The sequence below is a fragment of the Neolamprologus multifasciatus genome, chromosome 20 (genome assembly GCF_963576455.1).
Source record: "Neolamprologus multifasciatus chromosome 20, fNeoMul1.2, whole genome shotgun sequence".
Lineage (NCBI taxonomy): Eukaryota > Metazoa > Chordata > Actinopteri > Cichliformes > Cichlidae > Neolamprologus > Neolamprologus multifasciatus.
Genome location: NC_140458.1, coordinates 4,470,977 through 4,495,618, shown reverse-complemented (window position 1 = coordinate 4,495,618; position 24,642 = coordinate 4,470,977). Strand labels below are relative to the sequence as shown.

At 39.8% G+C, this 24,642-nt stretch overlaps 1 protein-coding gene and 1 pseudogene across 2 annotated transcripts; one reads left to right on the top strand and one right to left on the bottom strand.

The window, feature by feature from the left end:
* Positions 1–1,783: 1,783 nt before the first annotated feature.
* Positions 1,784–19,326, bottom strand: ccm2l (CCM2 like scaffold protein). 2 transcript variants are annotated; one of them, XM_085145964.1, is made up of 11 exons: positions 16,840–19,326; positions 12,679–12,846; positions 12,496–12,579; positions 12,182–12,365; positions 10,396–11,015; positions 8,030–8,159; positions 7,681–7,744; positions 6,155–6,311; positions 5,578–5,716; positions 3,631–3,778; positions 1,784–3,507 (listed from the first exon to the last, which is right to left on the bottom strand). In XM_085145964.1, exons 1-11 carry the CDS (start codon positions 16,867–16,869, stop codon positions 3,372–3,374), a joined length of 1,860 nt encoding a protein of 619 aa, XP_085002090.1. In that variant the 5' UTR covers positions 16,870–19,326; the 3' UTR covers positions 1,784–3,371. The 2 variants fall into 2 exon arrangements, with proteins under 2 accessions (XP_085002090.1, XP_085002092.1); XM_085145966.1 differs by having other exon boundaries at positions 1,784–3,504; positions 16,840–19,323.
* A 1,513-nt stretch (positions 19,327–20,839) lies between these two features.
* LOC146494146 (uncharacterized) lies at positions 20,840–22,223 on the top strand (annotated as a pseudogene).
* The last annotated feature ends 2,419 nt before the right edge of the window (positions 22,224–24,642 follow it).

Below are 24,642 nucleotides of genomic sequence, written 5' to 3'. Positions count from 1 at the left end.
TGCTTCAGTGGGTCTTGGAATTGATTTTCTTTACATTCTTAGGACTAATGGAAATAAAACAATGTAAAAGTCAAGATGCTGGTGGTGAGTTTTGTGTAATATGTTCAAAATCTTCCTTAGGTCTTCAGCTGGTTGAGATATGATTACAGTGAAGGCCTTAGCAGACAATTCACATCCTTTTCTTTCTTGTCAACCTATTCTGTGATGGCTCATTCCATATAGATCGAGACACTGTTATCCTGGAATGGACCACATCAGGACAGAGATCTTTCATCATAAAGGTGAACAGTTTTGCATTGATTTACAGAGTACCTTCCTTCTAAGGGACAAGTGGCTCAAAATTATACAGCTCAACTCCTTCAGCAGCAAACTAGAGCCACCAGATCACCTTCCTGCATTTTTAAAGTAAAATCTAAAATAAATATGAACCTTTTTAAGCTACATTTTATTTTCATCCATACAGCAATTTAAATAAATTATTATTATTATAACATTTTCTCAGTGAAGATCTAACAGAATTTTAGATGTATATACGTTTGAAGGTCTTTTGAAGCCGTTCATAAACAACTGCAGATCGTCAGTTTCAACAAGTACACAAAATACAACATATTCAGATGTGTTACCAATTTGCAGAGGTCTGAAAGAAGACGTAAACTGTCACCATCAGATGGTTAGAGGTAACCCAGATTTTCAGCTACCCGCATGGACAAGCCAAATGTTCTCTGGAGAAAGATTTTATGGTCAGATGAGACAAATATGGAAATATTTGGCCACAATGACACGAGGGATGTTTAGAGGAGTCAGGGTGAGACTTTCAAACCTCAGAACACTCTACCAGATGTCAGCTGTTTAGCCGCCAATGTCACTGATGCTCTGCACAAAAAGGATGAAATAATAAAAAATTACGACAACGTCCTCCAAAATATGCAACTTCACCTCCGATTAGTTAGTTAGACAGTGAAAACTTGGGACACTGTTGGGTGTTCTAACAGGACAATGATCCCTGACACACATCAAAACTGTATGGATAAAGCAGGCTATCATTAAGCTGCTGGGATGGACTTCCCAAATCCCAGAATTCAGCCCTATTTTAAATTTCCAAATTTTAAAATGCACCAAACCAACCAATTTAAATAAAGTCTGTCAGGAGGAGTGTTTAAATATAAAGCTGGAATTATTCCAGAATCTTGTTGATGGCTACTAAAAGCATCTGGTGGAGGGAATTTAACCAAATATTAATGAGTGTGTCCGTAAATGTGTGGATGACACAAAAGTAACTTTGAAATGTAACTTTAATGTTGATATTTCTTCACACAATACACAGCTATTTTGGAAATAAAGTTCAGCAGTTGTTTCTAAAGCCTGTCTTGATAGCTTGATAGTTTTTTTTAATAATGCAATATCATCAAAGTGGCACATATTTAGTTTAAATAAGACAAACATAAAACAGCTGTTTCAAAAACTAATAATAAATTGGCCTTTAAATTAATAATTTAACACAAAATCCTTTTTTTAATCCAGCAAATTTAGTTACTAACAAAAACCTAAACACATCTTTTGGATTTGAGGGACTCGTCTATAGTTGGGAAAGCATGAACCCAGGATTACCCAGTGTTTTTCATATGACACTGGAAGAGGGATTTTGTGTGTGTGTGTGTGTGTGTGTGTGCGTGCGTGCGTGTGTGTGCGTAGAAAGAAAGATGACATTATGATATGTTAGTAAACGTTACCACATGGATGATTCCAGAGATTACAGAGCTGTAATCTGATGATGAGGATTGAGTTTATACACACACACACACACACACACACACACACACACACACACACACACACACACACACACACACACACACACACACACACACTTTACTTTGCCTTGCATTTATTTCCTACAGGCTTAGCTCAACATAATTTATCTTCAGTTCTCATAATAGAACTGAACATTATCTAATTGCTTTTCCTGGTATCATCCTCACATACCAAGTTTCAAGACACAGAAACTGTAATCTCGACCTCTGACTTTAGATGTGGGTCAAGAAGTAACTGGAAAATGAAGAAGGAGCTTGGAAAAGCATGAACAGAAAAGAAAGCCTTTCATTATTTGTCAGTCTTGTCAAGTGTGAAGAATCTTAGTCACAAGATATTTTGTGGGGTTTTCTATATTAAATGGAAAACTGTAAACACCTCCTTTCTCCTCTCTGCTTCTAGAACATCCAGGACTCTCCATGAATTCATATTTTTAAAGCACTTTTCTGCAGAGCCGTTCGCAGCGCCTCTCTTCCATTTGTTTTCATTCTCAAGAGATTAAAATCAGCCTTTTGGCTAACGATGATGCATTTAGAGGACTGTGTATCGCTTCTGATGAAAATAAAGTTACAAATAAATGCAGGCAGCTTTGTTCTCTTACATAATGAGACTAAGTGACTCGGGTGAGGCTCATGGGTATACTGACTCTCTTGGGCTCTGATGCTAAGTGAGGCTGGCATAGAGGGCTGGAGGGGAGGGAAGCAGTGTACCATGGGAAGGTCATGATGCTGCTGCCATGATAATAGGTCAATGCACCGTTGGGACGGAGACAAATCTATCTGTTTCTGTCTATTTGAGATCCAGTGGTGGAAATCAAGTTTTTTCTTTTTGAATCCTGCCATGCCTCCTTGTGGTGACATGTGGATATTACACTCCCATCGGAAAATAATATTACAGCGTCTCTGTGTGAAGAATGGTGACTGATATGATTGGATGCTAAATATCACATTTTTAAAAAGGAAAAATGATATTTTTTTCAATGTTTTGCTTCCATTTTGATTTTCCATCTAAACTTTCACAGGACAACACAGCTCAAATTATGTTTCATTACTTTTATGTTTTATTTCGGCATTTCCTGTCAAGTTATTGAACGTGTAAAAATAAAAACACACAACGCACATGCTCACACCTTTAACCTCTGTGATTATGTCGTAATATAATGTATTTGTACTTGTACTTGACTCTTTTATTGAAATATGTGTCACTTGTCAGATCAGACAGTGGCTATGTGCATTGTTTTGCAAGGAAGCACACTCCATTGATTGAAAACACATTAGTGCCAAACAAAATTTAAAGGAAAAATAATAATAAAATAATTAATTGTTGAGTTTCTTATTCTGAATTAAGGATTTCAGTTAACAAACTGTGCATTTCTCTCGTGTTGTTTACTCTTTTTTTCAGTCCTCAGAGCTTGAATTTCAATCGAAAACGTGAAAATAAAAAAGGCAGGTACTGTCAGAATATTTATATCTATAGTCTGTGGATGTTTCGAGCTTGTTATGAGGCAGTAGGGCGGAGTCACAGTTGAAAGACTGTCTAAATTCCTTCGGTTTGTCGCTCCATCAGAGGTAGTAGTCTTCCTCCTCAATGTCATCGTGCGTGTCCTGGAAACCGAGTGCTTCGATGTCATGGGTGATGTCAGTGATGCGTCGGTTGAATTCCTGAGATCCTGAGGCTAGAGAGCAATTATCATACCTGCTGGGAAAAACAGAAAACAAACAGAAAAGGTCTGAAAAACTCACATTTATGTTCTGACTGTAATTTTATATGATAAAAGCATGTGTTGAGATCATATCAGTCTGCACTACCACATCTACATACCCTCTCACGGCGGTGGCAGACATGTTGCTCATGCTGCGTTTGATACGTCCAAAGCTGTCGGTTAAAATCCCACCCTCCCGGATCCCGATGCTTTCCAGGAAACTCTCAAATGCCCCGACATCCTTGTCTGGGATGAATGGACGCATCCCTGGAACACGAAGGACAAACAATCAAATGACGGACTCAGAGGAAACACAATAGGCCTATACCAACTACACAATATTGCAAAATACAGCAGTTTTTTTAATGTAGTGTGCTGGCAAATTATTATTTTTTAAAATGTTACAAGTTTTCTGATTTCTTTGGTTTTTACAGAGCAAAGGCAGCTAAACGGTGGCTGGAATCTGTCTTTGGTCTACAAGCCTTCTGAGGACATTAGAATTCCGGGGTTTTGTAATGTTTCAGCAGTAAATTGTTACTTTGTTCCCAAAACATTCTCTAACAATTACGTAACAATCTTCAAAAACATTATAAAAGGGTTTCATGATAATCTTTTTTACATGCTTTTTAATTACAATCCTGCAAATTTATGTCATTCTTATTTATTTAGTTATTTTAATGTTCTCACAGTTTTATTGTGGTTTTATAAGCTGGTTACTCTTTATCAGGCTCGTGGGACCTTTGGACAAAACACAGGGTAGATGGTCCTTGTCCCGTCTCTAATTTACAATCACCAATTAAAATTCCAAAAATGCTTTTGGGAGAAAGTTTGAGCACCTGGAAAGAAACAAGTTTTACCCTTGAACCTTTAGTACTAACCAAAGTGCCACTGTGCAGTATTGCATGTCAGAATCTTGGCGTAGCTTAAGTTAAAGCTGATGTTTCTTTGCTCCACTGACGGTGAGCACCACACCCTGTATTGCACCAGCCCAACATAGTGCATTATTGTAATCTTCCCCACAAAACTGCAAACTAACCAGTAAAAGAAAAGAACTAACCAGTGAAAGAAGTAAAAGTAATAAGTTGTCAATTTAAAAAAAAATAAAAAATTAGAGCAGACAGACAGATGGCATCACATATGGCTTAAGAATACTTTGTTATACAGAGAGGAGTTCATGGTTGATTCAATGACTGTAAAAAAGAAGCCCAGGTCATCACCCTCCACCACCGTGCTGGACAGCTGGCGTGAGCGTTTTACACCCGCAGCAACAGATTTTCATATTAAAAGTAATCTTTATATTTAAATATATTACTGTGTATAAAAATGTCTGTAACTCCTGAAGAGTAAATGCAAAACTTTGGTTTAACCTTCTGAATTAAAGCTGAAAGTCTTCACTTCAATCAATTGTTTAGTCAAAATTAAAGTCTGTCCAACAAATTATGGACCTCACTGTAGCTTCATTATATTTTACTCTTCTTTGCATGTTTTAATGGATGTAGAAGAGCAGAGTTCATATCAGGATTATCTGAATTTACTATTCTTTATGTAAAAATGTATCAGATGCACAAGTAAATGAGCTTTTAGATGTCTTAAATTCATAAACTCTCGCAATTAATTCATATTATTAATAGTTAATAACTATGTATTAATATTAAACACAGTAGAGTTCAATAGAAACAGCTTTTCGACGTTATTTAAAATGCAGGCGTGACGACTCCTCAGCCAGTTTTCATTTTCTCGGATTTCTTCTTCTTCCACCACTAAATCTTTCATAATGATGATTATACAGCACGCTGAGGATTAACAGGGTGTGTGGAGGAAAACATCATACTATCCTCCTTTCTCTCTCACTCAGAAACAGGAAGCTGTGGTTTACACAGACTGCAGTAAACACACACCAAGAGTACTCACACATGCACACGCACACACGAATATACAGACTCTGCTTCCCCTGCAACACTACCGCAAACATAGTATGGATAGTAGGTTGTGGTATGCCACAGGGTTTCAGTAAGTTAATGAGCTCTCTCTCTCTCTCTGTTCCACTCTATCTGTACATCTCTCACCCAGCAGCAGGAACTTGCGGTTGTCTCCGTACAGTTGCAGCAACTCAGAGCAGAAGTAGTCGATGTTTGATCCCAGTCTGTATTCTCTCAGCAACACCGCAAACTTCTGCAGCTCCACTGGAGCCAGCTTGTTACGCAGCTACACACACACACACATAAAAGGAGACTAAGATGATGATGCAAACAAGCAGGTAACATTTCTTGTTCGTTGAATTTTCCCATTTGTGGCAATAATGCAGTGTAATCACGACCTCTTCTAAGTACTTTGTTAATAATTTTACATCGAGTTTCATTGCTCTAAAAATGATCTGTTACATATCTGTTTACACACTGTAACGACATAGAGGAATAATATCTGCACACTGTCCTGTCTGCAGCACATCCGTGTGTGAACAGGAGAATCTGTTTGACTTGTGCAAACACAATTATTTTATTGCAATGTTCAGACTTCTCATTCAACAGTTTTATTAGTTTATATAGTGCCGTGTGGCATAATGCGAACCAAATTCAAAATAAACAAATCTATTCCACTATGAAGAGCCAGTTTCACGTGCTGTGGTTCACTACAAACACTTACAGTGATCATGTACTCCTGCATGAGCAGCAGGCCAGGGTTACTGTCTCCTGCATCACTGACTGATGCCAGACTACGATGGGAGTCCTGCAGAGAGATGGATGAACTCTCGCTGTATGTCTCGCTGTAGTAGAGATCGAAGGCATCTTGGGAACCATCACTGAAAGACAGAAGAAGAGCGAGCGAGCGAGAGAGGGAGAGGATTACTGATAGACAATAATCACATCACAGCAGCTACTGATAAGCTGCCAATTGTTCACTGAGTTGATGCGATGCTTCTGTGCCGGTTATAGTTCACACCAAAGCATCTAATAACCATTCTTCCATAGTAGCTATTTATAAAACTTAGTGTCTATAAAGCATCATTCTTACGGGATTCTCATTAATTATTGTAGTTATCTGGGCTTTTAATGGAGTTGACAGTAAAATGTTATTTTCATGTTAGACATTGTAAACCAACACTGTCATGGTCCCTGTGCCTCCCCGGCCAGCCCAGTGTGGCCACAAGTGTTGTTGTTTTTCTCTCGCTCTCTCTCTCCTACCTGTCTGTCTGGGCGGAGCTCTGATTGGGCTCCTGCCCTTGGCCACGCACCTGCAGCTGATCTCAAGCGATTGCAGTTCTCTGGCTCTTCTTAAGGCTGGGGCTCTGAGCTATTCGTCGCTGGAATATTGAGTAACTCTCGTTAGTATTGCCTGGCTTCTTTGCGATTCTACTGTTCCCGTGTTTGCCTTCGACTTACCCTCGTCTGTGTAAATAGGTTTACCTGGATCAGCCCTTCTGTGACCCCTGGACCCCGTGAGTGAGAGTGAGCTGCTTGTGTGGAGACTGTTTGGACGAGGAGCAGAGCGAGTGCGAAGAAGTGTGTCTCCCCAGCCTGTTGATCCCCGGGACCCTGGTGTTTTCCCCCACCCCTTCACGTGTATATAGCGCACCAGTGTGATTAATAAAGTGTCGTTGAACCGTGCTACCTCCGTCTGCGCCTGAGTCCGTTCCACTCCCGTGACAAACACAGTACCATTCAACATTACAAGGCTTATAACTGGTAGTTGACATAGCAAAGAGTCCTCAAGACAATGAACCCCAAATACTGTCCCCATTGCATCCATCCATGTACGTTTCACATCAAGTACTTAATCTACAAAGAATAAAGTGCTATAAGAATGCATGCTGGATGAAGGGAGTTTAAATATAAATACTAAAATACAAATTTTCTTTCATATTTAAACTATTTAAACCAATTATTATCTTCATCACTTATCCAGTTCAGGGTCACAGGAGCCATCACAGGCCGACAGCTGGGGTCCACCCTGGGCAGGTCATCAGTCGGTTTGTATTCAGGACATCAGAATAAAACCTCTCATAAACAAACAGACCTGCTGTCCTGAAAACCTGTGACAATCACGACTAAAAACGTCAACTGCAGGAGTGTGAATATTTTACCTGGTAAAAGTAGTTTTTAAAACCTTTTTGACCTTGTGAGGTTAAATGACTCTGTCGCACAGAAGCAGTGGTGCAGCGTGTTACTTACTATGAGCTGCAGCAGCTAAACTCTGGATCATAACTGTAAGACATGTCCGTCAGACAGCTGTCACCTGTGCAGAGACACAGAAGCATTTAATAAGCTTTCTACTATTCACCTGCCCAAGACAGTAGTTAGCCTTTAAATCTCCACAGAGGCTGCAGTGTTGATCAATAAATTCAAAAAATAACCAAAAGAAAAAAGCAAATAAAACAGTACAAATTATGTTTCGCTCAAATCCTGAAAACGGTGATTAAAATCATAATGGTTCATCCTCTGGGGAGGAGGAAAATTAGCAAATTTATGGGGAGATGGATACATATACAGTACAGGAGATTTATATAGCAGCATTACTTACTCCCTTGCAGCCAATAGCGGTCCGGCATGGTGTAGTGAAAGCCCGCCCTGTCAACACATTCGATGGTCTGATGGCCGTAAATGATCTGGAACATCTGACAGATGAGGGAACAGTACTCCTCTGCAGCATCCTGCACGCACATTCAAACACACAGAGGCCGCTGTCAGGCTGAATTAGCAAACACATCAATCAAACACAACATCTTTTAAACCTTGAGTTACCCTTCAATCACTTTTGCGCACAGCAAATTCCAGTTTCAGTGCAGCAGCCGCATAAGTAAGTGTGTTCAAAGGCACACAAGTGTCAGGATGTAAACCAGCAACCACTGAAAGCAGAGCCAGGAGTCCACTGATGTGATAAAACACACGGCTGGAGGCTGTTAGCGTCATTTGAGCCAGTTAAACAATGACACCCTGCTGCTGCCGAGGCAAAACAAATTATTACTCGGGAGAAGAGGTTAACAGTGACAGAGGAACCCTGTCACCGCACACACACATGCAATGACAAAGCAATTCTGCTGTAAGTGTGATGTAATGATCCAGGTTATGTAAGACTGCAGAGTCTCACTATCACTGTTTGTGTGTGTGCCGGTGAATGTGTATCATCATCAGTGTCGCCCTACTTTCCACTGTTTCAGCATGTGAGGCAAATGGTTAGAGACCCCTAATTAAACAATGCTTTGCTTTTCATTTTATTTCCTGTCAGAGCTTCTTCTTTTTCACCTCCCATGCTGGGCTAACATGTTTTGGCTTGTTGGTTTTATTAGCTCATAATAAAACCAGCCATATAAATATACACACACACTGGCAGGGTTGGCTTGAGCACGGGGGAGCGGGCATTAAATTTCATACATTCTTATGATTTTTTTCTATTGAATGAAAATGAATGAAACCAGAAGAGGTGAGCAGAAGAAAACAGGGAGAAATAATGTACTTTTTATTTATTTAAATTTTTGTATGTATTTATTCATTTTGTATGCATTTTGTTTCATTGTATTTATCTTTAAACTGGTTGAGATGGCCTTCAGCAAGATCACAAGCTAGCAAATCTGAAGGTTAGCTGGAGCAGCAATCATAAACTCAGCTTTTTGTTTTATGACCTGAAATCGTTGTTCAATTAAAATTCACCATCAGTGGCAGAAACTAAGCAGCAGAGAGACCCACTCATCTGTTATCATTTTAATAAGAGTGACATTTACATAAATTAATTCACTCTCCAATGGAAATATTTATTATTATTATTATCATTATTATTATTATCATCATTATATTATTATCATTATTATAATTATTATTATCATTATTATAATTATTATTATTATTATCATCATTGTTATCATTATTATTATTATTATCATTATTATTGTTATTATGATTATTATCATCATTATATTATTATTATTATCATCATTATATTATTATTATTATCATTATTATTATTATTATCATCATTATTATTGTTATTATGATTATTATCATCATTATATTATTATTATTATCATCATTATTATTATTATTATTATTATTATTATTATTATCATCATTATCATCATTATTATCATTATTATTATTATTATCATCATCATTATTATAATTATTATTATTATTATTATTATTATTATTATTATTATTATCATCATTATCATCATTATTATCATTATTATTATTATTATCATCATCATTATTATCATTATTATTATTATTATCATCATTATTATTATTATCATTATCATTATCATTATCATTATTATTATTATTATTATTATTACTGACAGTCTTTTTCTAACAGGTCACAGTGTGATTGTGAGAAAAGCTCATTGAGCTCCGCTCAGGTATGAATCGTTGCTTCTGCACTCTGCTGCAAGTGCAACAGATAAATGGAGAGAAGAGGTCCTGACAGGTGTTCAAAGGAAGAGACAGTCAAGACAACAACAGGTGTGGGTGTGTGCATGTGCACACTTGTGCATTTTAAAGTTTTAAATGTGATGTTATCCTTGTAAAATATGAAAATGCGCTGGCTGGTTTGTTTTATTCAGTTATTTTATAGCTGTAAGTGAGCAGTTCTGTGTGTATGTACGTTGACATTTATGTATGCTACGTCTAATTATTGATGAAAGACCCTGATAATCAAATGAACTTGGCCAGGTCCCACCAAACAGGTGTCCTGGTGTCTGTAATTTGATGATCTAGTCATGGAGGGACTTTAACTCGCACATTTACTCACAGACAGCCAGGAGACGCATGCCCCAGCCTTGTAAGTCAAACACAGATTACAAACAAATCACAAAATGAGGTCCCCAAGCACAACTTCTGAAAGCTGTAATTTAAATTAAGTATTTCTCATTTTTTGAAGCGCGTCTGACCCACCCTGTTCTCCACAGCCAGGATGACCAGGTTGCAGTAGGCGTCGGGGCAGGGCGTAGGCTCCAGTGGGTTGTGGTTCCTCCTCTCCCAGCTGCCGTAGCTCTTCCCCCTTTCCCAGCTCCCCGTGCACGCTTGCCTCCGTTCCCAGCTCCCTCCACCAATCCCTCCCCTTCTCTCCCAGCTCCCTCCTCCACCACCACCTCCACCCCCTCCTCCGTGCCTCCTCTCCCAGCTCCCACCACCACCTCCACCTACTCCCACGCCCCAGTTCCCGCTCATGGGTCTTGCCCTGCGGTTCTCCCAGCTCCCTCCTGTTTTGCATGTTGGCTGCCTCCTCTCCCAGCTCCCTCCGACTCTCTTCCTCTCTAAACTCCCTCCACCTCCCCTCTCCCCACTTCCTCCACCACCCCCTCCTCGCTCCACATTCTGGTTTTTATCATGGTTACTCCTGGACAGTGACGGCCTCCAGTCAACTCCACAGATGGTGTGTCGCCTCTCCATCGTACCCCCGGCAGGTCGGGGGTCAGCATTGCAGCTCATGGTCTGACGTCGCCCGTCGATGCCAGTTGGCTTTTTCCTGTCCAGGCTGTCATCCCCAGCAACCACAGTGTCCACATTTAGACCTGTGAGATGTGGAATTACACAAAACAAATCTGACATTTTCAGCATCTCCTCTGTTTTCACAGGACTTTCTTTAGATGATAGTATGAGACATATCAGCGTTTTGAACTTGCAATAAGGACATGAGGGGCAAAATGTGTTTTTGTAATCCTGAATTATTTGAGAGGGGAAAGAAAAAAGAGGAGAAAGTTTGTCCAGTGGAGACAAAAAAATGCAGATAGCCAAATATTTTCATTATGAGATTCTCTAACACACTGTATAAATAAAAGACAAGAAAACAAACTTTGCAGTTCAATTGCATTTTGTTTATACAGTACCAACTCAAAACAACCCTCAAGGCACTTTGACCCTACAATAATACATAGAGAGAAAAAAACCAACAATCATATGACCCCCTAAGATCAAGCACTCTGGCGACAGTGGGAAGGAAAAACTCCCTTTTAACAGGAAGAAACCTCCAGGCTCAGGGAGGGGCAAACAAAGTCTGTATTCCAGTATGTGATGATAATTCCCCAAATGCTTTAATGCTAACTGAAAACTGAAAGCATCATTTAAAAAGTCTAAGGAGCTTGCAAAGAAAAGCGTCTGGACTTCTTTAAGTTGCTTGAAGACGTTTCACCTCTCATCCGAGAAGCTTCTTCAGTTCTAAGGTCAAATGGTGGAGAGTCCCAGATTTAAACCTAGTGGGAGTTTCCCCCCAAAGAGGGACAAAAGGACCCCTTGATGATCCTCTAATCGCCTGAGCCAAGATGTGAAACTGGGTGTGGGTCCCAATCAGCCAGAGTTTCGGGTGAGTTCATTGTGAAACCTGGCCCCACCTTATCATGTGAATTCCTGAGGTCAGATGGCCCAGGATGTGAGTGGGCGTTAAGGCGTCTGGGAAGAGATATCAAAACTGGATTATAGATGGCAGAGAGTTGGTGTCGTAAACCACCGCCTCTGTTCAAAGATGGTCGCTCACAGTGGACATAGATGGCTTCTTTCACTCCTCTTTCAAACCATCTGTCCTCTCTGTCCAAAATGTGAACATTGGCATCCTCGAAAGAGCTTTTCTTTGCAAGCTCCTTTGACTACGATGACCTGGATGACTGAGAACCTTCACAGACACCATCATTTAAAAAGTTTTATTGTTGTTCCTCTGTCATTCAGTAACCACCTTTGGTCTCACCTGTCTTGAGGACCAGGAGGTGCAGTGCATCATCTCTCAGGTAGGAGGCAGCAGCGATCTCATGCGTGGGGATTCTCATCAGCAGCTTCTCGTTGTCTCTCCAGGTGAGCAGCAGACAGCGAGCAGACAAGCTCAGGATACAGTCCTGGTCCACGCTGGTCTTCAGCGGCAGCACCTTCAGCTGCTACTGACAAACACACAGGAACACGTGGTTGTAGATGATCCACCAACGAGTCAGACGACAGTGTCATCGTCTCATCAGAGCGTACGCAGTTTAACTCAGATCAACTTGACAGTATCCAATCTTTACTAACCCTGGCTGTGTCCAGTAGCTGTAGCAGCTCATCTCGACTGGAGGGGTTCAGTGAAACTGAGACCCATGTCAGGTGACCAAGGAACTACGAGCAGAGATCAAAAGAAAAGCTTGTCATGGCGTATTCAAGTATATTATTTTTGTTCTTGTATTTTAGTCTCTCCTGGCCTATTCATGGCCCTACCTTGACCTCCTTCTCCACATAGTCAAAGATGAGTCTCTCGGGGTGTATGAGGTAGTCGGGTGGGTAGAGGGGGACGGTGTGCAGTGGGCGGCGATAAATGTTTCCTCGATCAACTTGTCTACGACCAGATTTGGACCAGACCAGTCGCTTAATGGGAGACACAAAAGCCTAAAGGAGAGGAAAACAAGGATGCTAAATATTGAAGAGTCCCTCGACAGCCATTGAGTGCAGAGGATATTCTAATACTTGTACTAGAAGGCCAAACCTGCCACTTAACAAACACCTGCTTGATTGATTGGTCCAATATTTTCTTCATGTCAAGTTTCCAGATGATGAAACTTGACTTGAGAGTTTGGTGATCGCCAGCCTTTCCTTGTAGCACCACCATTGTGATTCTTACTGAAATGTCCCAACAAGTTTTAGATGGATTGCCATGATATTTGGTAAGCATGTTGATGTTTCCTGGATCTTTACTGAGCAGCAAAAAGGTCAACATATTATATAGCTCAATACTTCACGAAGAGATATGAAACCCGAGGCTTTTGTGAGAGTTTTAGGTCTTATTTTTACGTCTACAAATGCACAAAAGCAAATGTTAGCGTGTTAGAATGAGATAAACAAAAAAGATCTCAGTTCACAACATAAGTCATCTCAGGGCTCTTCATTCTCTATTAGCTACCACGTGGCATCAACAGGGAGAAAACCTCCAGAAAAAGCAAGCTCACTAATTCTTGTCAGCTTCCTCGATCTATTGGAGTGCTTCCATCCTTTCTTATAGTCTCCCAGTATTAGCATTTAGCTCAAGGTGAAGTGCAGCTGCCTTGTATTACTAACAAGACTTTATCTTGTGTCTCATTTTGTGGTCCTTATGCATCAAACGCAGATGTTTTCTGTTTGTTTATGTTTAGAGCAACGGATTCAGAGTTTATTGGCCAATATTTATGATTACGAGAGGATAGATCCTGTTTATTTAAAGACCGTTCTTCTAGCATCATTCACAAGGATCTGTACAACGTAAGCTACATCCCAGTTTCTGTCAGTGTTGGTCAAGTTACTTGAAAAAAGTAATCAGTAACTAATTACTGATTACTTCCCCCAAAAAAGTAATCCGGTTACTTTACTGATTACTTATTTTCAAAAGTAATTAATTACTTAGTCACTTAGTTCCTTTTTAAAAACACGATTTACAACCTGAATAGGTGATAAAGTGATAGATCTTTCAGCCCAATTCTACTTTTTCTGCATAATCATCATACAAAATGTAATCAAATGGAAAAGTCTCTTTTTAAAACTTGTTTTATTAGTTTTAATCTTTTAACTTTATGCATCAAGCAAAAATTTAATTATATGCAACATTCTCTGCCTGGAAGAAATTTGTTTAACATTTAAACCTATTTTCTGCACATTCCAGCACATAAAATAAAATATTTTTTGTGTTTACACTCAGTCTTTCAAATAGATGCAAGTAAAACACAGCAGAAAATAAATAAAGTCAAAGACTAGCGGTCCTTTTGCTCTATTTTCACCTGTAAAGCAGGAGTGGGGTAGGCGGAGGTTTACCCTGGTGCAGGTGTGCCGCAGCGGTCAGTGGAAGAATCCGCGAGTTTCTCTGTGAGTTTCCCATTACGTCATAGCTACTCGGTGCTCACTCGGAAGTTTAGGGTTTTTTTCGCTGTAAAAAGAAGTTTTCTTCCCACGCACAACGGACACTAATGTTTTTGTCACTTTTTATGGAATCAAACTCAAAATAAGGTCAGTACTTCCAAGCTTTAAACGTTGCACGCTCATACTCTCTCTGCACTCGATATATGATCCATTGTTGATCTGCACACAGCTGTTGTCACGAACGTCGCACTCGCTTACGTCACTGTCATGAGACATTCTCGCAAAAAAATCACGGTTTTAGTAACGCAGTAACGCAGCGTTCCTACAGAAAGTAACGGTAATCTAATTACCATTTTTTCAATAGTAATCCCTTACTTTACTCGTTACTTGAAAAAAGTAATTGGATTAACGCGTTACTGCCCATCTCTGGTTTCTGTGTATTTAGAGTTAGCTCTAACTTTAAAGTTAAAGTTTAATATATTTTATGAAAAAAAAAGTTTTTGATGTGAATTAGATTAAAAATGCTAAAATTATGGTAAAGGTACTTTTCTTCGTTGATGATGATTTAGACCTAATGGCAATTAAAAATAGCTGAATCATCAACAAAGTGTTTATTTAGTGAGAAAATGAGTGTTGTGATTCTAATTACCAGAGCACAGTCCAGTGACTTGAGTTTGAATTTGAGCTGCAGCCTCTGAGAAGGTTAATTTGTGTGTAAATGCATGCCTCGGTATAATTGCGTGTGTGTTTATGCGTGTGTGTTACCGCACTATGTGCCTTGGGCTGTTCCAGCAGTGATTGACAGGTGAGCAGTGATCTCTGACAGCTCATCGCTGAGACTCACTGACAACACAGCGCACACTGTTAGACACCCACTCACACACACACAAACACATTAACTGTAGCTAGAAGGCATAAGGAGAGTGGACAATACAACACACACACACACACACTGAACAGAGAGAGGACATTAGCTTGTCTTAGAGTCGGAAGCCTGTCTTGTCTCTCTCTGTGAATTATAACAAGCGCAGATCTCTGTGTAGGCAGATTTCTGATGAACATCTCTTTTGTCAGCTGAATTTAACAAGAAAGACAGAGGATTCTTATAATGAGTTTTGTTCTTTTTCTGCTTCCAATGTGTCTTTGAGGAGACAAAAAGAAGGGAAATAATTGGATTTGTAATGAATGTGTTCAATCTAACAACCTGCCTGGGTCACAGCAGGGATTAATTTCCCACCTAGCTTTAGAGACTTTTTGATTTCACGTAGTATTTTTCCAAACTTTTCATTTTAAATAAACATATTTTTCTCTCTCTAATGTCTTATTTCAGGCTTTAGTAAACTTTGTAATGAGAACATGTTTTTAAAAAATGATTCCAGCCAAATCGAGAACTTTTGGCTTTCATGTCACAGTCGGATGGCCCCATGACACCAAATTGGTTTAGAGAAACATCATTACTGGTTGTAGTATGGATATACGAGCTAGGGATGAATGCAACAGATGGTAGAATAGAAGAAGAAGGAGAGAATTCAAATAGCATCTGTATATTTCTATGAGGTTGGATCATGGCTTTTGCCTTGTGTCAGGCCCACACAATCAGGGGTGTGTGTAGAGGAGGGGCATGGGGTGGTATGTTTTGATTGTGCTGTACAAATTACTGCACCATTAGGCCACTTAAGTACTCAAGGAAAAACCTGTGCCAACAAGTGCCCTTGTGCCAACCAGCTGAACCTGCAAACACCAAGGCTCACATTGTTTACCATCTAATGTGCCAAAAGCGGCTCAGATTATCCCCAGATGTGTTTGCCATCTGGGCATAGGTCATTGATGAGGTGTCAAACATTTAGGCCTTTAGGGGGAACTCCTCTGGGCTTTCCATGTGTTAGCAGACTAACTGGTTTTGAATTGCAAATTCTATTTGCAAAAAATGAATTAAAAAAAGGAAGGAAGGCCCAGCACCTTTCCTTGGTTTAGTGTCAGTGACGTACGGATTAACTGCTGTGCTGGCCAAGATACTGACAACCCAGCAGCCAAACCTAGCACCACGATCATGGATCAAGGATATCTTTACAATCAGCAAGGGGCAACTGGTTGCACAGTCAGCAGAAATCACACATCTTTAAAGCAACAGTTTTTAATTGATAAAAACAGGAGTCCTGACTGATTTCTTTGGTCAAAAACTCACTGCAGTGGTGAGTTTTTGATCTTTACATTTGGATGCGTGTCACTACAAAAAAGGTTCCTTGTCTTTTATCACTTCTTTTTCTTCTTTAGGAGGACATAAGCTTGATAAGCTTGTTTGCTGTTGATCGATGGCAGACAAAGTCAAACTAGCCGACTCGTGTCTGTGACTCATTTGAAATCAGCTGACGTTAAGCTTGTGCTTGTGAAGATGCCTAATTAAAGGGAGACTTGAAAGGACCTTTGGTTTGCATAAACATCAACGTCAGCGGCTTTTGAAAATATGTGACAAAATGAGCTTAAGTCATCAACATCCAAATGACACAAAAACACTGAAAAGACAAAAACTGAAATGTGGAGGAGGCGCTACAATACCTTCTTGGATTTCTTTGGTTCGTAGTCCATAGTCGTTCAGTCTTTCTCTGTGCTGATCCTGTGGCGGGCCAGTCCTGGTCCAGGTCACACTCTTCCTGAATTTATTTTTTGCTTCACTTTGCCTTTTTTGTCATTGCTTCTTTCTTTCCGTTAGTTTTTCCATTATTCCTTAAGTGTCTCTGCCTCTGAGTTATTTTAGCTTCTGATACAGCTGCTTCATTCCTGTTCTTTCTCTTTCTACACTGATTGTTCTTTTGAGACTTCTCCTGGGACCACACACACACACACACACACACACACACACAGGAGAGGCAAACAGGAAGCAGAGGAAGCCCACTTCCTGTCCGAGAGGAAACTCCACCAGGGACTGATAACATCCATTCTTTCAGTGCTCACACACACACACACACACACACACAAATTACCTTTAATTAAGCTGGGCTTTTTTGACATGTTTTCCAATTCAATGATACATTTTTCCAACTTCAATTTGTGTTTCTTCAAACTAAACTGGAAAATAAACACCGAGGATGAACACGCAGCTTTGACCTTTTTTCTTTCCCACTGTCGCCAAAGTGCTGCTCATAGGGGGTCATATGATTGTTGGGTTTTTCTCTGTATGTATTATTGTAGAGTCTATCTTAGAATAGAAAGCACCTTGAGGCGACTGTTGTTGTGATTTAGTGCTGTATAACCAGTGTTGGGAAGGTTACTTTTAAAATGTATTCCATTACAGATTACAGAATACATGCCCCAAAATGTATTTTGTAACATATTCCGTTACGTTACTCAATGAGAGTAACGTATTCTGAATACTTTGGATTACTTAATATATTATCATGCTGTTTACAACTACATGAATGTACTATTGCTGTGTGATTTATTACTGTTACTGAAGGTCCGCGGCTCTGAACCGTAGTAAAGGGACCTCTGGCTAATACTTTGGGTTCCGTGTTGGGCTCGTAGCCGAAAACTAGCTTTACTTTGTTGTCTGGGTCAACTTTGAGACAGAGAGAGGCGTTGAAAGGCTGCTCCAAAAGAACTTATTGTTTCGGAGGAAAACACGAACACAGTCGAGTCTTAATAGCTTACTTACAACTGGGCTCGTCAGGCTCTCTTCTTGGCTGCAGTGGTTATTATTATATTTACATGCTTCCAGCTCCCGTTTTTGCTTGATGACAACTCATACTTTTCCTTTTTCTCCTCCCTCCCTCGCTCACAGACACATAACGGGCAGTCCATTCTCCCTGCAGCACGGACTACACTGCCCATGAAGCTACATTTTTTTTAGGGCTATGCCTGTAGCATTCTGCCTATTAGCTTAGCACAACAACAACAACAAAAAGGTGCTTTCTCTCCCAGGAAACACGCAGTCGCAGAGAGAGCGGCACCCTGTAACCATGGCAACCGTAACGCTGCCGCCTGGAACAACAGAACGTAGCTGTCAAACAAAACCCAAACAGTCCTGACCCGCGACAATATGAAACAGGGAAGTACCGCCGTGTAATCTATTTATTTCAACAAAGTAACTGTATTCTAAATACCACCTTTTTAAACGGTAACTGTAACGGAATACAGTTACTCATATTTTGTATTTTAAATACATGTATTCCGTTACTCCCCAACACTGTGTATGAATAATATTGAACTGAACTGATACCTACCAATAGCACTCTTGTCAGTCTTTATCATTAAAGCTATTTAAATCATTAAAAGAAATTCTACTTCTGATCCAGAACACAACTGGAAATAGATTTTTAATGTTCACTCTTGATATGGACAGTAGGAGATGTACCTTTGTAACACGAGTGTTGCAGCTTCTGGTCACTAGGGGCTTCAGGTGTTCTTCCCAGGATAACAGACTTGAGATTCTCCTTGAATTATACAATTTATGCTATTTTCTGTTTTTCTTCCAAGTCTTTTTGTCTCTTTCCCTTTTTTCCTAAAACACTTTTTAACATTAGAATAAATGAAACTTTATGTTGTTAAGTTGCTTTTCAACAGTCTTTGGTCATTTTGTCTTCTCAGCATTTTACCAGCTGTTTATTATGATGGTGTAGTTTAGATTTAAGAAGAGTGAGTATTCACGTCCTGTCTTTCATTGTTATCGTGTTAAGTATGAGTCAGTGTTAACTTTCACAACTCCTTTGTGTTTCACTGTAAGGCTGCTGGTGAAGGACTTTAATCAGCAGCAAAAACACATCCGCGTCTTTTGTGTTGATGATGACAGAATTTTCATTTGGGAGAAAACAGCCTTCGGAAAAGATACAACAGTCCTGTTTTTGATCAATAAGCATCTTATTACAGACAGACAGACAGATCGATCGATGGGTATATTTGCTTAGACTGTTGTCCCCAGAACCCAAAACCCAGACAAGCAGCAGAAAATGGATGGATGATCAAAACACTTAAGGAGGGAAGATGTTTTGGCCTTTCCACCCTTACAATTATAGAGATTTTGATAACAAATCAAAATTTTAAGCTAGATGTTAGATTTTTCCTTTAAAAAAAATACATTTTTGATCAAATAAAAAGAATAGTAACATGGAAAACACACCAGGCGTGTTTCCTTAAACAAAATAAAACACATGCTGTGATATCGCTGGGCTTCCCGATGCCCAGCTGATGAACAGTTTGAAACCAAACATTAAAGAATCAGTTGCTGCAGTGAGCAGATTTGACCTGAAGGAGGCAGCACTGTGACAAAGACTAACTGATTGAGGAGGACGGGGAGCAAAGGAGGGTGGGAGGGACTTTCTTGTCCTAATCTGGACGCTGATGGAGGCAGAGGAGGAAACATCAAACCTGTGACCTTTCTGAGAAAGAGGGACACACACACACACAGACACACACACACACACACACACACAGAAGCACACATGTATGCAAGCATGTCACACGGCCACATGCTGATGGTAAATACTACTTGAGTGTATGATCTGAAATGGACACACAAACACACACAGACCTCACGCACGCACAGCTATTGTCAGGGTAACTACTCCATGGTGACTGGAGGGCTTAACGATCGTCCAGTTACCTAGGTAACGGGAGACAAAGATGGGGCATTTATCTTTTGAGTTTCTTTTTTTTTTTTTGTCCTGATCTCTCTCTTTCTCTCTGAAATTCAAACTCCTCCTTTCCTAAAGCTTTCCTAAAACTCACCAGGTAGGTTTTGGTGCCTGAACTTTACCAGCAAGTGAAAATCAAAGTAAAAAAGCAAATGCTTGCAAAGTGAAGCAAATACCTTCACGTTGCAAATAACAGGACATGAACTGTGGTCTTCTGGCTGTAAAGTCTGTGACTTTCTCTGTTACCACCGTTTCAGCCTCCAAGTGTGGACTTTGTTGTGCTTAAAAGGGCAACATTGCCTCTCAGGGTAAGCGAGAAATGTTAAGCCAATAATACTATGGGTTCAAGCAAAATAGCTACTTAGTCAGGCAAAGGGAAAATATCCTTTTAAAAATAACTCCACTTGCAAAATTTACACACATTAATTTCAGATTTTCTAGGTTGCTCTACATTTGGCTCGATCTGCAGGTGATATACATTTTGCATGAGCTTATTCACATGGCTGCTAGAGGTCACATAACTTTCAAATGTAATAAGGTTTCATAATATCATCTGAAATTAGCATTTTAAAATTAGTTAGAACAACAATGACTAAAACTCTTATTTTCCTTTGGTAGCAAAATAAAAGGATGGATGAACTTTGTGGCCCTTTGGGAGCCATTAGAGGAAGAGCAACGTTCGGCACTTTGACGTTGGTCTCATTTATTGGCCTTTGATTCTTTGTGTTTTAATTTTCTTTTCCAGTATCAAACAGTCAGAAGCATTGATATTCAAGGAGACATACACCTGTAGGCTTCAATGCTGACAACAGAACTGCAAATAATGGCTGCTAGTGCCACACAGAACAATCTGAGGATTACAGAAACTATTGATTTACTACGATTCCCCCATACAGCCATATCTACAGTTTACAAAGAATGGTCCAAAAATGGGAAAACATCCAATGAGCAGTAGATCTGTGGATGAAAATCCCTTGTTGATGCCAGAGATCAGAGGAAAATGGGCAGACTTTTTACAAGGCGACTGTCCATATGGACCTTTCCTACCAACACTTGAAGTTCTGATGCAGAAGACCCAGGCTGTGAAAGACGACCTCTCCAGGACGACTGCAGGCCTTCCAGATGCCATTGTACAGGTACGCTCCAAATTGAAATTAGTCAAATTTTTTGCTTCATACAATTCACAAACATGGAACAGAATATTAATTATCATTGAAAAATAAGCTTAAAACAATTAAAATGTTACTGATCTCATATTAGGAATGGTTTGCAAATAATTCAATAACATAATAAATTGTAGGCATAAAAATATCGATTATGTTTTTTAGGCTATTCAGACTCGTTTCGCCGGTGTGCTGGACGACAAAGATGCCCTGCTCGCAGCTGCCAGTTGTCCATAATTAAAACTCCGATGGCTGAGAGATGCAGGAAGGAGTAAAACATCTTCTGACAGCAGAGTGTTGCACCACTGCTCCTCTGGCAAAACCCTGCCAGTGTGCCCAGTGCTACTACATCTAGCAGCCAAGGTGAGATGGACTTTTTCACTTTTGAGGCAGAGCCAGAGGAGGAGACCTATTCTGCAGAAAAAGAAGTCATGGACTACCTGATGTCAGGCTACGACCTTCAGATTCTGCATAAGTTTTCAAGCATAAAGGCAATTTTTTTAAAAGTATAACACTCCAACCCCATCAAGTTCTCCTGTGGAGCGACTTTTTAGTCTGGGAGGTTTGGTGCTCACGCCTAAAAGAAATCGACTTTCTGACAAAAAGTTTGAGAAGCTTCTGTTAATGAGGTACAACCACTGGTTTACTCGCTCCAGTCTGTTTCCCCCATAACATGCGATGACAACATATACTGAAAAAAAGAGAATAGGGAATCCAATTTAAATAATTATTTACAAGTAATTGAATTAAGTTGATCAAAGTCACTTAATAAACTTATTAAAGTTTTCAAGTTGATTAACTTAAATCAATTACTTGCAAGGAAGTAAAGCAATTTATTTAAGTTGGACCTGCAGTCTCTTTATTTTTCATAAGATTAGTCCAAAGTTACAAAAGCAGACAATAGTGCTAACATGTGGATGGTATAAAAAGTATCTTAAGTCAAGAAAGACTCTTTGTTTGTTTGTTTGTTTTATAAAAAGTATTTATGTTAAGTGAAGTAACAAGACTGTCTTTATTTTCATACAAACAAGTATTTCTGTCAGGAAAAAAGTTTTAAGTTCAACTTCAAATGTCAGGAGAAATATTGTTGACATTACTGTTAAAATACACTTCCAGTAAAGTGAGTATTGGCAAAACCGGCTGATGTTTTTATGTTGTTGAGTGTTATTGGCAGCTTCTGAAAGTAACTAATAAAGTAACTAGTAATCTAACTTAGTTACTTTAAAAATAAAGTAATCTGTAAAGTAACTAAGTTACTTTTGGGAGGAGTAATCAGTAGTCCGTAATATATTACTTTTTCAAAGTAACCGTGGCAACACTGCCTATCGGACAGCTGCAGGATTCTAGCAGGAAACAATGTCTCAAACCTCAGATCCTCTCAGACTGGTTTCTTGTACCTGGCCGAGCATTCACGGGACTCAAACGGCCTCCACCAAACAGTCACCAGATATGAATTCAATAGAGCATTTGGGATTTCTCATGTGATCATGTCAATATGGAACATATCCTCTGCAGAATGACTTCAGCACCTTGTTAAATCCATGCTGTGAAGAATCCAGGACGTTCTCGTGGCAAATAAGTGGCACAGTGTAACTAATGAAATGCTGCTTATTGTATATTCAGCATCCTTATCGAGCAGTTTCAAGGATTTCAAAATAACAGTCCAATATGAGCAATAAGGCGGCACGGTGGTTAGCACTGTTGCTGCACAGCAAGAAGGTCCTGAGTTCAATTCCACCATCAGGCCGGGGTCTTTCTGTGTGGAGTTTGCATGTTCTACCCGTGTTTGCGTGGGTTCCCTCCGGGTACTCCGGCTTCCTCCCACTGTCCAAAGACATGCAGCTTGTGGGGATAGGTTAATTGGTTAATCCAAATTGCCACTAGGTGTGAATGTGAGTGCGAATGGTTGTCTGTCCCTGTGTGTCGGCCCTGCGACAGACTGGCAAACTGTCCAGGGTGTACCCCGCCTCTCGCCCTATGACAGCTGGGATAGGCTCCAGCGCCCCCTGCGACCCTGAAACGGATGAGCTTAAGCGAATGGATGGATGGATGGATATGGGCAATAAACCCAAAATTACCTCATGTGCCCTCACAAGTTTGTGAGTGAAATAAAAACTCACATCCGCATGGATTCACCTCCTCTTGATGTTTTCTCTCTCTCTCTCTCTCTCTCTCTCTCTCTCTCTCTCTCTCTCTCTCTCTCACACACACACACACACATCAATCATACAGCTGTAATCTTCAAACCTTAAAATGTTTTGGCGCTGCATCAATGGCATATCTCTGAAAGACTGCGTCTTTGTGTGTGTGAGCTTGTGCATCGGGTGCAATCCACGTAAATGTGTTCATGTACATCTGTGCGAATGTTCGTGCGAGCGAAATCAAAGAAGCGGCATCCTTAAAAGACCCAACATTTCACAAACATGAAGTCTGACGCAAGAAGAGAAGAAAAAAAGGGGCAAAAATTGCACGAAGGACGAGACGAGAGGAAGAGGAAGGAAAAAAGGATGAAAGAGAGAAGGATGAAATGGATGATGGTGGAGATTCAGATAAAAGAGGACAACAATTTAAAGTAAGAGGAAGGTGGGAGGGTAGCTGAAGAGCAAGAAAGTAAGGGGAGTGGGCAGATAGATGAGGACCGACAGGAAGGAGCAGTGAATTAAGTCGTAAGGGGAAGGTGGCAAGGTAAAAAACAAGGTCAATGACAGAAAGAGGGTAAGAAGACAAGAAGAGAGAAAGAATGAAGGAAATAAATCAGTAAAGATAGAAGGTGAAGGAGAAAGGTACAAGGGTTAAAACAGTATAGAAAAATGACTAATAGAGTGGATAGAAGAGGTTGGAAGAACATAAGAAGAGGAATTAAAAGGAAAAAATAAATAAAAACAGAAAGAAAAATTATGGACATAGAAAACTGAAAACAGAGAAGTAGAAACTAGACAGAAATCAGCAAAGAAGGCGAGGAGTAAACAAGGTGAAATAAGAGATCAAACGAACAAAAAGTATTAAGAATACTCATCTATGTACATGATATGTTTTCTTCTAAGTAAATAAAAAGAAGAAAAAGATAAGAAAACAACAACAAAGAAAATAAAAAAGACACAAACAGTTTGGTCGCCAGTCCTCCAGAGATGCCAAACAAATGAACAACAAATCCTCGGGACGTAGGGACGCCGACGCGAGAGAGATGGAGAGATCAAAGTATGTCTTTCCTCCTCGAGAGGAGTAGAGCCGAGAGGAAACGAGAGAAAGAGGGCGGGACCATTCGGGAGAATGAGGTTGGTGGAGCGCCAGCTTCGCTTTCAGCTCCGCCTCGCTCTGGAAAATCCCCGTTAGACGATTAAAGACTGAGCTCTGTTTGCAACTTGTTTAATGCAAGGAAACAGGTTTGAAATAAGACTTTGGACTTTGTCTGTAAGAATGTTTATAATAAACAAATAATCAAATATTTTACTTTCATTTCTTTGGCTTCTCTGTTCTCTGTGCTTTACATTGTGTTGGAATTTCAAGAGGTTTTAAGTCAAATTTATGTAGAAATAACTTTGAGGTTCAAAGTTTAAATCTAATAAATA

What these genes read in the sequence shown, in the direction of transcription:
- ccm2l (XM_085145964.1), bottom strand. Translation starts at nt 16,869, where the DNA reads ATGGACTACGAACCAAAGAAATCCAAGAAG. An exon ending in CCTCCTGGTCCTCAAGACAG is followed by an intron (nt 11,016 to 12,181) that starts GTGAGACCAAAG and finishes CACATCTCACAG; the next exon opens with GTCTAAATGTGGACACTGTG. An exon ending in TCTGCCACCGCCGTGAGAGG is followed by an intron (nt 3,508 to 3,630) that starts GTATGTAGATGT and finishes TGTTTTTCCCAG; the next exon opens with CAGGTATGATAATTGCTCTC.